The sequence below is a fragment of the Saccoglossus kowalevskii genome, chromosome 9 (genome assembly GCF_978046115.1).
Source record: "Saccoglossus kowalevskii chromosome 9, keSacKowa6.1, whole genome shotgun sequence".
Taxonomy (NCBI): domain Eukaryota; kingdom Metazoa; phylum Hemichordata; class Enteropneusta; family Harrimaniidae; genus Saccoglossus; species Saccoglossus kowalevskii.
Genome location: NC_140649.1, coordinates 21220702 through 21239053, shown reverse-complemented (window position 1 = coordinate 21239053; position 18352 = coordinate 21220702). Strand labels below are relative to the sequence as shown.

Genomic DNA, 18352 nt, shown 5'->3' with positions numbered 1-18352 from the left:
AGCATTAAAAAGTCCCCATAAAATCAGAATGGCGATGTCTTAATGATGGGATAATTGGTCAACAGAATAATTCTTGCAATATTTATGTTAATATTGATAATATGTTAATATTATACTTTAAAAGAATAGTTAAATGTCGCTACAAGAATGATTTTGGTGCTTTTCATTTTGATACATGGTTCATTAGTTGTTCACAATAGACCCATGGTGCAACTCGAGCACACAATGTGTTTGGTAGTTATACCAACCTGTTTCAAAATTGGTAAGGTAGCTTAATTATATTTTAATATTAAATGGATTACAAAATTGATAAAATCCGCCAAATAACTTCTGTATTTTTTGATATGGCTGACATACACACTAATGATTGTGCAACTTCTGAAATACTTATCTGAGCTGTCAACAGTTTATTTACAAGCTACAAGCATTGGTACAACAGATTGAACTACAGGGGATAAATGGACTGTGTGTAATCAATAACGATGGTTACAACAATAAGGACAGAACCCTCCCCCACTAATACCTTGCCTTTCATATCCAATGATACGATAAAATTGTACGTGACCGAATAGGTGATTTGATGCACAAACAAAAATATTGTGATCCCTGACTTGTCTCGTTTCTAAAATATGATTTTCATTTTACCAAATTACACAACTATAAGTAAGATGTTTCACTACACCAATTGAGATTGTATGTTGCGTTAACGATGCATCAGAGAATTCTAACAACCAATGGGATCAGTGGTATGTCATATCTGCTTAGAGGGTGTGAAGGTACCTATGCAACAGACTGAAAATTCAAACAGCCCAGCATTTCCGAAGTGTCAGCAGTCACTGGTACAAATTAACAAACGACCATTCTCCATATACATATTAAAGCAGGAGGGTGGTCACCTGCGCATGCGCGGGAATTGAGTCCCAAACGACGATAATAACACACGCTAAAAGTGCAAAGGCTCCTAGGTAGACACTTGTTTGTAAACAATGACACGCTATGGCCATCTGACACATGCGCAGGTGAAGACTCCCGCGCTTTAAGAATATCTGGCATAATGCACACTCAATGCTGATCAATACGAGGACTAAACAGGAAGAGACTGCCAGTCTTGCACATAGGCTAATATTAGGTATACTATATACTTGATTGGCCATTATACCGCCTTCTTACATACACACGTAACCGAAAAAGATACACGAGTCAACAAACGATTCTATTTATACACATTTCAGCGTTTTTTTATATACTGACTGTAAAGCATACATAGGAATATGAACAACGTAGCAGGATCAAACTAAGTCCCACTCAAAAATATGTTCAGTATTGTAGACACATGTATTTTAAAGCATTTTTTTTTCATTTTTAAAATATTATACAATAACTTTCAATATTACACGTGGCAGTCTCAAAACACTTGTGCCTTTACACCTGGGTTATAAAAGTAACGCTGGTTTTTTTTTTTTTTTTTTTTTATGTAAGTACCAGCACTCTGTTAAATCAGAGTATTAATAACTAATAACAAGACTATAACAAAATATTATTTTTGTCTTGAACTATACCGGTACTAAATACTTTTTTTAACAAATTTACAGTAAAAGAATACTGATATTCCACGTAGATTGAAAACATCATAGTTGTCGTGTTGTATACAATAACACGTCAGTAGCTTAACATGCATAACCGAATACTGCACTTAAGTCACTATTCACGTACATAACTGAGAGGCGACAAACGCATGAATACATTTACATATCTATATACATTAATAAAGATAAGCCGATAATCAGACGTCTATTAATCTACGTGAAAAAAAAAAATGAAGCAAAGAAAATAAAAGTGAAACAAGTAACATTTAAAAACACGGAATGAAATCAACAAGTGCATCAATATCCAATGCAATTATTAGGATTGTTGGTATTCCTGGTGATGAGATGAGATACAGAGGGATAGGGGAACACTAAACCTGTAGAACAAAGCTAAGGTAAAAAAACAAAAACAAAATTATTTACATCATTTCAAACATAAACAAGATAGAATGTTACTAGAATACGTCATTTCTTTTAATCTATATATAATTTTGTTTCAAAATACCCGATACGCTTTGCGTTTAAGCGTTTCACATGACAAAAGAATTTACAGTAAACCTTTCATATTACACAAGACAGAATTTTGTGAGTTTGAGGAAAATTATTCAAAATTTTGTAGCACTGGGAGTCACTCCAAACACACTGAAGTGCTCAAATCGGCAAAAAAGTTAATAGTAATATACACAACTCAGACTATCACTTTATATTTCCCTACTACAATAAGTGAATGAGAACGAAACTATAATGCTTCTATTATACCAAAAGCTGCTTTGTGGATACAATATATATATGTACACATTGTTTCAACAACAAAATAATTTACAGTGGTGTTTTGTTTTGTTTTGTTTTTGGTTACGAGTAACAATTCAAAACACGACTCAAGCAAAGGCGATGCAAAAATGAGTTATCGAGCTGAAAAAAAACTGAAAAACTAATTACATCCAGAAATGTGCACAATGCCAAAAAAATTGAAATACACAAAAATGGTGTCAAACACTGCACTTTAACAACAACCTGCCCCCCCCCCCCCCACACACACAAACAGTAAAATACAAGATACAGGCAAAGCAATGTATCTTGTTAAACTCAAAAGAACGCCTTTATAAATATTTAAACTTCCCTTGATGAGAAATCAACAAAATAATCATCATCGGAAAACAAACTACAGGATATCAATCAAACGGTGCACACAACTTGGGAAGGACGGCATGACCTACGAAAGAATAGGGTCAACTATCGCAGAAGTTGGATGATTGAGAAACAGTCTCTGAGGGAGTAAATGATACTATCTACAAACTAGTAACAGTCCCGAAAGATCTAATCCGATTGTCGTGATCAATAACGACCACAGTACACTTACGATAAATATACACTGAGTCGTCATTTCGGCACATAATGGTGTTACAGAGATCCTAATTGCCATCTTTAAACACACCAGAATACACCCCGACTTCCCATATACATATTTCCAATAATACAAAGGAAAACAAAATAAAAAGTGCCGTGAATCAATTCTTTCAATACCACTAGCAGTAAAACCTACCCTTTGAAACATCAGTTAGAAATCTAGAATGAAATTTTGCAGTAATAATAGAAAACAAATCGAGACGAATCTATAAACACAGACATGAAAAAGGTGATACACACCCAGGAGATAGATAAATTATTCTACATCTCTGAATCGCCAAATTTGTTTCTTCCCTGAATTACTTTTACCAGATAAGCAATAATAAGATAAAGGATATGATTTCATATTTCTACGATAACGCTCATTGTAAGTAGACACGGGGGTGCCATGTATCATAACATAAGCTCAAACTGAAACTATAACTAATAAAAAAAAAAAAAGATGGATAGAGTAAATGGAACTGTCGCCTTCTTCCTTGATAACAACTATATCAGGAGACAAGACGCAAATTGGAGAAGATAATATGATAATCACTGGGGGAATGCCATGTAAGTTAATATTTAAAATAAGAAAAAGTATTTCCTGTGTTCATTTCAGCTTATTATTTGTCCTTGTTAGTCATGTGACAAAATAGTGCAAGGTGATTGACTAAACAATCCTCAGGTATCGTGAAGATAAAACAGTTGATTTTGTTTTAACACTGGTCAACATTAAGTGCAGGGATTGACGTTAACTGGTTTGTCTGAAATGTTTTCGCAGTTCTCAAGGAATACAAGTGCCAGTAGGTCAATACTAGACCACTAACCAAAGCCCACTTTATTAAATTTTTACGATACACAAGTTCAAACAGACTTGCAACGTACTTGTATCATTTTACAGTCATAACTTCACCCCCAATCTGCATGTTAATATTTTAATATCTTAATATCTTAAGATGAATTCTTATAGAAATTGTTGCAAACTCATTTTTTCAATACAGTGAGAGTACAAGGGTACATATTTACTGAATATATCCAGTTTTCTCTTAAATGTAAGCTTTCAGAATATATATTCATTGTCAGGTAATGTTGAGCCACCGACTTCAGAATTAGTCGTTTTAATGCCTAAGTGAACTTTTCTCACATTTAACAAAATAAATCTGCACAATTCTTTCCATAGTGTTTTTTTTCAAATGTGTTGATTATGGAAGCCAATGGAAAATGATGCCCAGTCTGTCTAAAATGTATGATTCGCAAAATGTTACACCCCATTTTTGGCATCAAGAATCAAGTTGTTCAATGTGTTACATATCTATTAATTCTGAAGATTTCTCCAGTCACGATTGAAGTTTAACAGCAACTTCAAACGAAACCTGGTAACTTTATAAAGTCATAAATCACTTTATTCGCACAAAAGACAAATTTTCAAGAATTTTGAGTGTCCAGGAAAACCACAAAATATTGCAGAGTGAGCATAGGGAGTTTTTTAAAAATGACGTGTCACATGGTTGAAAAAACTGTCAAGTTGTCATTTCTTGAAAATTTATACAGACGAAAATTAAACAAATCAAAATTATCAGTTTATTGAAATTGACATGAACTAATTAGAGCAAGGTGGTAAAATTGCCAAAAAAACGAGGAAACGTTCATTGTAAAATCATTCACCCACCCTCCCCTAAATATAATAGTTACAGTGCAGTTAGTTGTAATTCACTGCCTAGTTAAATATTAATCACATCAAACTTTATACAACGCCTGTGTTGATTTCTATGATTCAACCTGTGCAATAACTCAAAATTCTATCCTTTCGTCATGCTTTCGCGCTTAAAAGTGAAACAGTTTAGCCAAAGTGGCTAATAGCACTTTTTATTCATTAGTCGATTATCGAATATTGTAAAATCGCTTTCATTTTGTGAGATAAATTTTTGCAAATTTTGGGAGAAAGTGAAAATTGTGATATTTGGTAGCAGTGAAAAATTTCTGTCCTACGACATGAGGAGTTAGTAACTTTTGTGAAATTTTGTCATTATGGATGCCATAATATCTCCTAATCGGGGAATTACTAGCAACCAAAACAGTTTAGTAAAACTGAGAAAAATAACATTTAAATATCACTGTAATATAGAGCATAATTAAACACTGTTGAGTTTGTACATTGTCTTTGCAGTTAGTGACAAAATTAGCTATTGTCAAATGTAAGAACAATCCAACACTGGCAACTGGCAAAGCACTTTGGTTCCAGAAGAAAAAAAAAAATTACTCCCCACTTAGTGGATATTAGACAAGCATATACATATTCACAGAATATTTTCTTCCTGTTTTTCATTAAAATTTTGGTGTGTCTCGAACATTATTTAGTACTTCAACAAACAAAGCAGCAACACTGCTAAAAAAAAAAATTAGACAACCTTTTGTAAAACAAGGAAACTGCTTTGTAAATTTGCTAAAGATTCAACTCGATGGATAAATTTGGTCTGAATAAAGTGACACACACACTTCCATGTCAGCCTTGATACTTTACACAATATTGTTCATGTCAGCATAACTATGGTGCGATATGTGGGGGTGCACATCCCTCATCATTTTTCATAACAACAATCTACTCGGATAAAACAATGCGCGAGATGCAGGTAATGTTCTAACGAGTTGAAACCCATTTAAGAATAACCATACATTACTAAAGCGTTAAACATATCACGAATATGCCTTAAAACTAAAAATAAGACTAGAAATATACAGGGTCAGAAATAGCGCAGATGCAGCGGATGACCTGTATTATTGAGAGAGAGCTGAAGATAAAAGCAGTGGTAACTGTAATATTAGTGATATGAACTACAACAGTATAGACTACGAAAATATTGTGCAGATGCAGAACTGAATTATCTATCATACAAATTATGTAATCAAAGTGGTGAGATACAATTATAGTTTCAATATTAGGCATAACTCGGCATTTCTGTTAGCTGGTGGCAGCAAGACATTTTTAAAAGAAGAAGCTTCACTGGCTGCGACAGAATAATTATCAATGGAAGGCCTCTTTTAGGAGAGTGTCAGATAACGGCAATCCTGCTCAGGATGACTTAAAAATGTTATAAGGCTCACAATTCAGTAGTAGGGCTCCTTATTAGTTAAATTTATATAGCGACTGCTTTGGAAAACATATATGGTAAGGTGGCTCCCTTTTAGCAGACATCATGTCCAGTAAACTTTCGTTGCAACTGCTCCAGCGTTATAAGCACCGTGAGAAAAGTTGGCCTGTCTCGGGGATTAATCCTCCAGCATTGCTTCATTAGAGAGTACACTTCGTTAGGGGTATTGTCTGGGCATGCTGGAACCCTGCCATGTTGCACATGCTGAATCACTTCGGTGTGCGAAGCACCGAAGTAAGGCTGTAACGCATAGGTGAACACTTCCCATAAGAGAATCCCAAACGACCAAAGGTCCGAGCACGAGGTAAACTGATTGTGCAAGATTGATTCAGGTGCAGTCCAACGAATAGGTATTGCATCACCGATTTTACCCTTATAGAACACATGCTTTCCCACATAGCGAGCCAGTCCAAAATCTGATATTTTCACTCTAAAACTATCGCTAACAAGGCAGTTTCGAGTGGCTAAGTCTCGATGCACAAATTTCCTCTCAGATATGTAAACCATACCAGCTGCTATTTCTTGCGCTATTTTTAACTGTTGGTAGAGTTTGAGGCCGGTTTTTCGCGAACGTCTCTCAGTATTGAGTTCCAGTCTCTGTTTGGGATCACGGGCTCGCAGAAAAATATTCAAGTCTCCTTGACCCATATATTCCAAGATCAAACAAGCAGGTTTCCCTATTGAACAAACGCCCAATAATTTAACAATATTCGGATGATTGAATTTGGCAATTAATAATGCCTCCCTGTTGAACGCCTGCAGCATCACATCCGACGCCTCAGCTTTCAACATTTTCACTGCAACAATTGAATATTCCTGTTCGGGAATAAGGTTCGGCACTTTGGCCTGAAAAACTCTTCCAAACGCTCCTTGTCCCAAGTCTCTCATATAGACTACCTTGTTCCGGGGGTATTCCAATCGGCCAAGACTCTGACTCAGGCTACGATCGACCGGCGGTCGCTCATACATTGGATTTTCAGGTAGCTTTGAAGCGTCAAAATTGCTTGGAAATTCGTACATAGAATAGCGCTTGTATTGTTGCCATTTATAGCACATGAGGGCGGTGAGTAGTATTATTACAGTTAACACGACACTAAGGCTGATTCCAACCGTAGCGATGATGTTGCTTTGTTCACCTTCTTCTGCAGGAGGTTTTGTAGCACCCCAATCAGTCTCAGTAGAAGTAACAATGAGTGAATCATTTTCTGAAACAAAACAAAGTTATTTTATTTATTTATTTGAACTTAAATGATGTTGAAAAATCAAAACAAGCAGCCTGTCGCTGAGATGGCTCCGCTGTTAACAATGCATATTTCAATTAAAGAACTGAAAATATCATTAGAAAAGGAACAAATCTGAGAGAGGTCTACTTAAGGTACCTATATGTATAGTATCAAAGCACTTGTGGTTTTTAACAAGAAGTTGAAAATATCCCTTTTTCCAAAAATGGCAAAAATATTCATTAAAATTAGAGAATTGAAGATATCATGAAACAAACAAATCTAAGAGAGGTCTGCCCAAGGTACATATACATCAAGTATCAAAGCAATAAGAATTGTAGTTTTCAAGAAGAAGTTGAAAAAAAACGTTGACGGACGACACCGGAGGACAATCACTCATATGATAAGCTCCGCTGTACAAAGTTGACAGCAGAGCTAAAAATCACATTTGTTGTATACCGAAAAATTAAAATATGTGCTACTAAGAGAGCAAATGTGGTAGTTTACATGTGACTACCGTGACAATATTAATATTCGATTGAATTTTACTCACTCACTCACTCACACGTGTCAAATGATCGTCAGTAACCTGTGATGAAGCGGGGTTACTCACAAACAACAAATTACATTTTAATCAAAATACCAACAAGAAAAACGAGTTAGCATAGCCTTATCACATGCCGAATCAGAACACAAAGTCAAACTGTCATTTTCTTCAGGTATATCACCACGTTAGTTACTGACAATCACATGCTTGAAGATAATGGGGAAATGCACATACCACACTGCGATATATTACAATACTCCCATATTGTGTTAACGGTCGTTACGATACACCACGGCCTGTCCCGAACCCCCCCAGGATTGCGGCAAAAGTTTTCTGTCTCGGGAAGTTCCGAAAAAAGATCTGGAGTAAACCTGTGTGTATGAGGACTCTGAAAAAAAAGAAAAACATTGTAACTAGCTAAACTAGCTAAACAGTTTTTTTTTTTATATTCAATGCTAAAAATATAAGGTACATTGCAAAGTATTGTCCATTGATCTTACATTACATCATGTCACATTAAATTACATCACATCACATAGCATGACCTTATGTTGCATTGCACAACATCATTTAACATATTACATCTGGTACATACACAGCACATAAATAGCAATAATTACATCACGTCACATTACATCATGTCACATTAAATTACATCACATCACATCACATAGCATGACCTTATGTTGCATTGCACAACATCATTTAACATATTACATCTGGTACATACACAGCACATTAAATAGCAATAATTACATCACATCACATCACATGACCTTATGTTGCATTGCACAACATCATTTAACATAATACATCTGGTACATACACAGCACATTACATTAGCAATAATTACATCACATCACATGACCTTATGTTGCATTGCACAACATCATTTAACATATTACATCTGGCACATACACAGCACATTAAATAGCAATAATTACATGACATGACATGACATGACATGACATGACATGACATGACATGACATGACATGACATGACATGACATGACATGACCTTATGTTGCATTGCACAACATCATTTAACATAATACATCTGGTACATACACAGCACATTACATTAGCAATAATTACATCACATCACATCACATGACCTTATGTTGCATTGCACAACATCATTTAACATATTACATCTGGTACATACACAGCACATTAAATAGCAATAATTACATCACATCACATGACCTTATGTTGCATTGCACAACATCATTTAACATAATACATCTGGTACATACACAGCACATTACATTAGCAATAATTACATCACATCACATGACCTTATGTTGCATTGCACAACATCATTTAACATATTACATCTGGTACATACACAGCACATTACATTAGCAATAATTACATCACATCACATCACATGACCTTATGTTGCATTGCACAATATCAGTTAACATATTACATCTGGTACATACACAGCACATTAAATAACAATAATTACATCACATCACATCACATCACATGACCTTATGTTGCATTGCACAACATCATTTAACATATTACATCTGGTACATAACATTACATTAAATAGCAATAATTACATCACATCACATCACATGACCTTATGTTGCATTGCACAACATCATTTAACATATTACATCTGGTACATACACAGCACATTACATTAAATAGCAATAATTACATTACTGCATTACATTACAAATCATTACATGGTTGCATATTCTAAAATTAACTTACTTGAGAAGACCATTTTTGGCATGGAACACCGTTCTCTGATAGGCTTTGCGTACCTCGATAATAATCACCATTCCCAGAAATACAGTCAACTAGAAAGTAAGATACAAGGTTAGACGAGGATATCGCAAAATATGCACAGATACATACAGTGGAAGTGTGTAGCAGAGGTTGACATGCTCGTATAGCTTTATTATACATCTTCCCAATCCAACCGATTAATTGATGTATAAAACCCTAAACTGGGTGGTGAATATTGGTGAAAATTCCTTGCAATGATAAGTTTAAAGAAAACAAAACATGCTCAACACCTTGGAACAATCACGTAATTAAACATTCCCTATTTGGAATTTGCATATGCTAATAAGGTAGGATACAGTAATGTATAATAGTACATTATCACATCCATCTGGGCGTTCCCAAGTGTGACAAAACAGGACAAATCGTAAAATGCATATCACATAGTTTGAATTTAAAATAATTATTAATGACACTAAATTGATGAGTGATAAGTAGGGGGAAAAAAAATTATAAGTTTCAATTCCCATTTTTCTATAGAACTTTATTTTGTCAAGTGCCATCTTCCAAAAACATTTGAAAGAAAAAACAACACTTTTGGTCACCAGGGGGCGCCCTCCATTTGACTACTATTTTGAAAACTATTCACTACATAGCAACCCGGCTGCGCATGAAAAAATGAAACCTTTATTTACTTACTTGTGATTAAATCAGGGTCCTCCTCTGTAAAGGCAAAATATAGGTATTTTTAATACATAAATGAATTTAATTTTATTGAAATTTCTCGAAGAGTTATAGATCCTTTCTTGTCTAACAGGCATGTACAATTTCGAGGGAGGGGCTTCGGAACGGGGAGAGGAACACATATATTATATATTCTGTAGTTAAAACTATATGCTATATGGAAACGTGTTTGGGGTAGAAAAGTAGATCAATTGCTTTAATTAAGATTTAGTTAGACAGGATTGGCTACTATAGGAGAAGTGAAACAAGACATCCAAATGTTGTTTTCAACGCTAATAAACAAATCATTAACGTCTCATATGAGGCGTTTTTTCGGTGATGTACATGTATTTCTTGTCCTCATTTTTGTGGGTGAAATCTCTACACATATGTCATTTATAGTCATTGTGGCATACAATCACCACTGTAAATTCATAATAAACCAATTTTACACTATGCAGTGATGTGAAAGTCGGTGAAAATACAATTTGACTTAAACCTAAACAGCTGGACTTCATTGTTTAGGGTTTATGATAAAACCTTAATAAGGACAATGACGTAAAGAGTAACAAAACAATTCTGTAGTCGTCTTTGCTTAGGGACAACATCAAAAGTTCAATGTAGGATAAAAAACTTAATTCCTTTATCCCCCCCCCCCCCCCGAAACTTAATTGATAAATATTGATCATGGCAACAGACTACATTCACCATTAAATACAAATTGATAATCGGACATTAGTATGACAACGCACATATTTACACTAGGACCGAACCATTTTCTCGTCTTGGATGTGTTGGATTTTTTGTCCATGATTGGATAGAAGAAAAAAAATGAACTACAAATACTTAAGATTTTTTTGACTTCATGAAAAAATGAAATCATTTTTGTAGGGTGGAAAATTTTTGAGGTCAAACCCTCCACCCCCAAACTGAAGCAAATAAGTTTTTTTATCCGACATCGATCTTTTTTCGTCGTCCCTTACAGTATTCAAATCAAAAACCTTGTCATCTAGAGGCTATAAAACCAACCAAATGTGATTTAAAAATATTAGTAGTTCATGACCCAAATTCACTTAAACTTCACCCATCCCTACCCTACAACACATTTACAAATTATTACGCAATAGATCGTACTTGTACATTTCAAACCTCCTGTGTAAGTAAATAGTACATAGAAATTTGCATGACAACAAATAAAGACGTGGAACAAAGCAAGCCAAATATCTCATTACTTACCGCGAATACCAGCAACAGAACACTTTGGGAGGCCATTTGAACCCAAGGTGTGAATACTGGGTAATTCGTGACAATTCGGAAAATGGAAATGACCACGTGACTTCAAGGGAATACCTTGATCGATGTTTAATTTTAAAACTCCCCACTCATTTTTACAAATAGATTCCTGCACAAGAAGACACTCCTCCCTACAAAGACAAAAATGTGATTGATCATTCACTATTTAAAGTTTTACGATAACACTGGAATATTACGGTATATACAGGCAATTGAGAGGAGGCTGTCTCCTAATTAACTCACAGACAAAGCATTTCACGGAAAAGATGTTCTCTAAATATAATGTGAGTATATTAAAACTGCACTCAGGTTAGAAAAAAAAAATCAAATAAACTTACTTGCATAATAATTTTGGCATTGGATAGTAAGCAACCGAATCGTCACAATCAGGAAAAGAATAATGACACAGCAATTTTTCGGCAGCTATCCGGCACTGCCGATTATCCACATTATCCACACTGATCCACAGTCCTCGTGTAATATTTTCATTCACCATTATTGGGTTTTCAACCGAATTATTGAAGAAAACCTTCTGATCTTCTTTTATGAAGTTTGAACATATTCCCCTCTCATCTTTGCTAGGGTTGTACTCTTTACAAAATCCAGCTGGCCTGTAATGCAAATGAATTATTAATCTTTTGGGTGAAATCATTTCCCCCACAAAACCCTCAACAAGCAGCCTCTTGGCTGAGATAGCTCTGCTATTAGCAATGCACATTTCAATTAAGAACAGAAGATATCATTAGAAAATGAACAATATGTATAGTATCAAAGCAATCGGACTAGCTGTTTTTAACAAGAAGTCTAAAATATCACTTTTCACCAAAAATAACAATCAAAGAAAGCTTAGAAAGAACTCCCATGTGCTAAGAGTATTGGAGACACATTAAATATAATTTGAAATTACTTAGCTGAAAACTAATTATGCAAATCAGAAAATTAACATGAACAGATTTGATTGTAAAACTAATGAGGTCTGCGCAATGTAACAAAAACTCTATGTACCAAGTTTAATTGAAATGTGATTACAACCAAAAAATTATGAATTATTATGCTAATTGAGGAAATAATATGAACAGAGTTTTACCCCAAACTAATTAGGTTTGTACATTGTCCTAGAGCATCTTTGTACTAAGTTTCATTAAAATGGAAATTAGTACTTTAGATATCAGTGTGAAAGCTTAAAATTGGTTAATTATGCAAATTGGGTAATTAATATGTACAGATTTTAACCCACAATTATCCAGGTCTGTCTATTGTCCTACAGCATCCATGTATAAACATTCATTGATATGTGATGATTACCCGGTAGTACCTGAGATATCAGTGTGAAAGTTGGAAATTGGTTAATTATGCAAATTAGGTGATTAATATGCACAAATATTTACCAAAAACTAATTGGGTCTCTGCATAATTTTAGATTCATTGAAATGTGATGATTAGTACTTTAGATATCAGTAGAAAAACTGAAAATTAATTATGCAAATTAGGTAATTTACATGCACAATTATTTACCCTGAAACTAATCAGGTCTCTGCATAGTCCTAAAGGATCTATGTACCAAGTTTCATTGAAATGCGATGATTAGTACTTGAGATACCCGTGGAAAAGCTGAAAATTAACTAATTATGCAAATTAGGTGATTAATATGCACAAATATTTATCCGAAACAATCAATCTCTGCATAGTCCTTGAGTATGTAAGTACCAAGTTTCATTGAAATGTAATGCTCACTACTTATATCAAAAGCTGAAAATTAATTAATTATGCAAATTAGGTAATTACATGTACTGATATTACCATAAAAACTATCAGGTCTGTGCAGTGTCATATGACATCTATGTACCAAGTTTCATTGAAATGTGATGATTACTACTTGAGATATCAGTGGAAAAACCGAAAATTGACTAATCATTATACAAATTAGGTAATTAGTATCCACAGATTATTACCAAAAACTAATCAAAACCTAGCATTAGTTCAGAAAATCTATGTACCAAGTTTCATCAAAATCCAATGAGTGGTTGTTTAGATATCAGTGGAACAGTCATGGAACCACTAAAAAATAGCTAATTATCATGCAAATTAGGTAATTAATATGCACGGATTTTTACCAAAAACTAATCAAATCTGCACATATGTTCAGAGCATCTATGCACCAAGTTTCATCAAAAACTGATGTATGGTTCTTGAGATAGCAGTGGAACAGACGGACACACATACACACACACACACACATACAGACACACTAACTGCAAAGACTCCCTTTTTGTGCTTCGCACACGGGAGTCAAAAATAAAACACTGACACGGACGACGACTGACAATCACTCATATGAAAATCAACATGTATGATACTTACTCTGGCTTATCTGTAATCGTCCAATTGTATGAAAAACAAAAGATATAACAAATTATTACAGAAATAAAATGATTACTGAAACAGACATTTCAGTGAATTGATTTCACTTAAAACAGACAAATAACTTTACTTTTCTTCAGTATTGTGTATATGTTATCACTGATTAAGCTTTTTTTTAGTCTTGGGACGACTATGCAACATATTCATTAGCATGAATATATTCAAATTACTATGATCACCAACATTAACCTTTTCACAACCAGACTTTTTTTGTATTTTTTTCTTATATTCTTCAATATTTCTGGAAATGAACCCTATTTTTGGAGCCAACAGGCAACATTTGAGTCAATTTTCAGATTTTACTCAAAAAAATTGTCAATTTTTTTCCCAATCCACTAAGGAAAGAATCTATAAACAGGACTATTTTGTGAATTTGTGATGAAAAGAAGGAACTGGTGGTAAAAAGGTTAAGTAAGACACACACAAAATCATTGAAAAAGTGAATGTTCAGTAAATATTGCTCGCAAAGGGAAACAAAAATTAGATCATCTGAAATTGCACATAATAGTCGTGAGAGAGCAAATTTGAAAAGCTATATTGGCCGAACAGTTGGGAAATTTAAAAACTCACCAAAAAAAGTTTGGAAAACAAAGCACTATGGTAGTACCTGCCAAGATGTTTGTATGCTGAGAAAACAACGCATACATGAGCATAACTGGAATAACTGTAAACTCACCAGACACTGAAATTATCGCTTTATTTGAGCAAATGCTGCCAAGTATATTAGCAGCGCAACACGTATATATCATTTGTCCTGTTATGGTAACATGCAGAATAGGTGAATTGCTATCCTGAAAAAATAAACATAATAGACATCAATTAAACCAAAAGTTTTGCTTGCTACGTGGTACTATGTCGCCCCCTTACTACCACTTTCAAAAATCTATTGTTTATGAGCAACAAACTTTCTGTTCCAGTCAGTACTTTGCAAGCAAAAAAAAAGACTATAAAATACTGTAAGGGGGTTAATTATTCACTGGGTTTCATTTTTGCTTATTTTGCAGACTGAAAAAAGAGCTAAATAAAAACCCAGTGAATATGTAAAATTTAGCATAGAACACATTATCTAAATGATAAAACCATGAATTTAAAACCCACTGAATATGCCTGAAATGGTAAATCAGCGAAATTTAAACCCAGTGAAAATTTTACATTTTACTGTATTAGCCAGCCATTCCCCCCACAACCTAAAAGCTATGATTAGCTGAGTTGAATTTTTGAGTTAATTATTTAGATGCTACAATAGATTTGAGGGAATTGTGACAAAAACTAAGTGATAATCACTGAAAAGAGGGCTTTCGATAGCATTAAAGTTATTCTTTTCACAGAAATCTTGACACATGCAATCATTAAAAGTTCAGCATACAATGTACACGCAGCACTACTATGATATTAATAGTTGTAAAATGCCAAAAAAAAACGATCAGCTTTTTGATCTCCAAACAGTGAAATATGCAGACTTTATTATTGTACCAAATGCTAATTAAGAGAAATTATTATTGCCATATTTCTAGGCCCATTATACAATCACAAAGGGAGTTTAAAGTCCCTTTTGACGAAAGGACATTCTCCTAAATAACAAGTAAGCTTGGCAAGTGGGCATTATGTACTCTTTGTATGTACTGACCATAATCTGTCAAACCTGCAATCACATTGACGCTCAGTGGAAATGCTAATAATAGCGCCAAAAAGAATGCAATGTGTCGTCATAATGTATTTATTCACTGGCAGAGAGACATAATGTACTACTCACTGGAATAGTTATACCATGCTCCATCCACCAAATATTCGGTTCCGGCACTCCAAAAACTTCACATAGGATATCAACGACAGTGCCATACTCTACGCTAACACTTGATGGCCCATGGATAATTCGAACAGGAACTGAAAGAATTAAGTCAAAAATATTAATGAAATACAGAAACATTCAACTTGATGATGACAATCAGATTTTAGATTTTGTAGATCATATGATATGATAGAAATGTACACTGTAAATCACTTTGATGTGGCGACATAAGTTTTGGGCAAATATAACAATACAATGGCTTGGAATTGTCTTCAAGTGACATCACACGTCTGCAGCTAGTTGATACTTTCAAAATTTTAATACATAAACCAAATTTGAATAAATAAACAAAATTCAGTCTGATTTGGCATTCTGACAGACAACTTAGATATCCTATAAATTGGTTGTTACATTACCATTGAGAACAGAAAAAAAGAAGTTATATACCTGTAGGTTAGTTTACATGAGGCATTTCGAGGCAATGCGGTCACAAGGCAGCGAACCACAGTAACAAGTTGCCTGAAAAACGTTGTGATAATTTTTCAGGCAACTTTATCTGAATTACCTTGGCGACCCAATTATATCACACACAGAAATCAACTCATGAACTATCTTGGGTGAACTGACCTTAAGGCAGTGAAGTCTAGAACTTCCACAAAATTACACACTCACAAGTCTCAAATATCAAATCCCATAGTCATTTTACTTATTACATATGTATGAAGTTTAGTTTTACTTGACCACACTTTTTGTAATAACAAAATGAAAAAACACATTATGAAATTCAAGAAAATGGTTGAAGCCTGAAGTGTGAGGGCACCCTTTCAGTTCGTTGACCTTTTCAATTAAGTTGTGTTTTCTAGGCATTGCTGAGTGGTGAGATTCTTACCACCAATTGCCACCAATTTCTTAGTCAGGGTGTTAACAGAATTATGCGAAAATTATTACAATTCCCTGTCTCAAGAACCACAGTGTTACGTTATTGCAAAAGTTATTGCAGCCCCTTGATTCAAAGACAAAATAAAATTTCACGATGTTCTTTGAATTTTGTTTCCCATATTAAAGTGGTCTCCTGTACGTCTTGATGCACTAAGTGGTTCCTGTACACAATTCCAGCCTTCTTACACATGTACTAGAACGATGGTAATAATATTATATTTATTTTAATATTCTGTTATCTGGAATAAAAAAATGATGAAGGTTCGTCTAATTGGTGGATCTCCAATAAAAAAAGGCGTAAACTTTAACCTATGACCCCAATGATATTTACAAATTTGGCACTTACCCTGTACGGTTAGATATGCAGGTTCAGAATGTGCAATGCCAGCACTGCTATACGCATCACATGTATAACTCCCTGCGTCGTCTTCTTTGACACTTTTGATTTTAAGGTTACCCCTTTTCATAATGATATCTGGATTGTTCGCGGGTAGTATATCCACGCCATCTTTCTGCCATCGTATCGTTGGTTCTGGGTCTCCACTCGCAGAGCAGTGAAACACTACTTTAGAAGACACCAGACTTGTCACATTCTTTGGATGACTCCGTATATGGGGCACTAAAACAGAACAACAGGAAATAAATGAAGTTTTCATCCACATGCGACTAAATAAACAAGCGACCTGGTGGTAGAAATAGCTCTGCTGTCTTCAGTAAAGTGGCATTGTGGTTGTAATATTCATAGTCAGTCATTTAGAGAACATTGCACTTGAGTTACAGTTGCAAATATGAATTTTTATAGTGTTCATAAGGATAGTGCATTTCATTGGACAAACATCATTGAGGCTAAACTTAAGAAATCGTGGGTGTGCAAAAACCTGAGAAATAGTTGGGGGGGGGGGTATGTTTTTGTTTGAAAATTTTGGTCATGTTTTGGAAATGTTATCCTTCCTAATAACCTTATAAATATACGTAAGTCCAAATGCTTTCATTTTTCAAGCAATGATACGTGGGGTGGTCACTCTGTCAGATTCGATAGCAAAAATTAATTCCAAGGGAAAATAAAATATTTTACAGTAAGCAATTTTATACAGAATTGTGCACTGAGGTATAAATAAAATTATGATTGAAAGAAGTGAAAACATTTTTGGTAAACAATATGCTAGTCAGCCATTTTGAATTGATCTGTGCCACTGACACTTTCATCTCTGTGAAACTACAATAATAAACAAAAAGAACAAAAACAAAAAATGTTGATTTACACAATACGATTGCCATCAGTCAGTCAATTTCAACCAAATTCAAAGTCTGAACAAAATTTTTTTTTTTTGGACTTAGAAATTAAAAGAAACTGCTTTGCATTGTAAAACCTGTTTGTAAGTACTTTACCTCGCTTTTTGTATTCTGGATCAAATGGGCATGCATGTAATTTCCCATTGTTAACAGGTCTTGATCAATTTTTTTAAATATGGAAAATACTACGCAGGTTTATTTTTCAAGGTGACAAAAATAGACATTGTTATTCAAAACTTTTCCATCTCTATTTTTACTTTCT

The 18352-nt window shown here is 34.3% G+C and overlaps 1 protein-coding gene across 1 annotated transcript in view; it reads right to left on the bottom strand.

Annotated features, from left to right (window-relative positions):
- Positions 1-1211: 1211 nt before the first annotated feature.
- Positions 1212-18352, bottom strand: part of LOC100374244 (muscle, skeletal receptor tyrosine protein kinase-like) — a 28902-nt gene continuing 11761 nt past the window's right edge. The window contains exons 3-11 of the mRNA XM_085503992.1: positions 17144-17416; positions 15823-15953; positions 14640-14860; positions 11987-12259; positions 11592-11779; positions 10332-10355; positions 9618-9706; positions 8123-8276; positions 1212-7326 (exon numbers count right to left, since the gene is read on the bottom strand). Coding sequence (XP_085360118.1) covers positions 6155-7326; positions 8123-8276; positions 9618-9706; positions 10332-10355; positions 11592-11779; positions 11987-12259; positions 14640-14860; positions 15823-15953; positions 17144-17416 — 2525 coding nt within the window. The 3' untranslated portion in view covers positions 1212-6154. The remainder of the gene's footprint in view (positions 7327-8122; positions 8277-9617; positions 9707-10331; positions 10356-11591; positions 11780-11986; positions 12260-14639; positions 14861-15822; positions 15954-17143; positions 17417-18352) is intronic.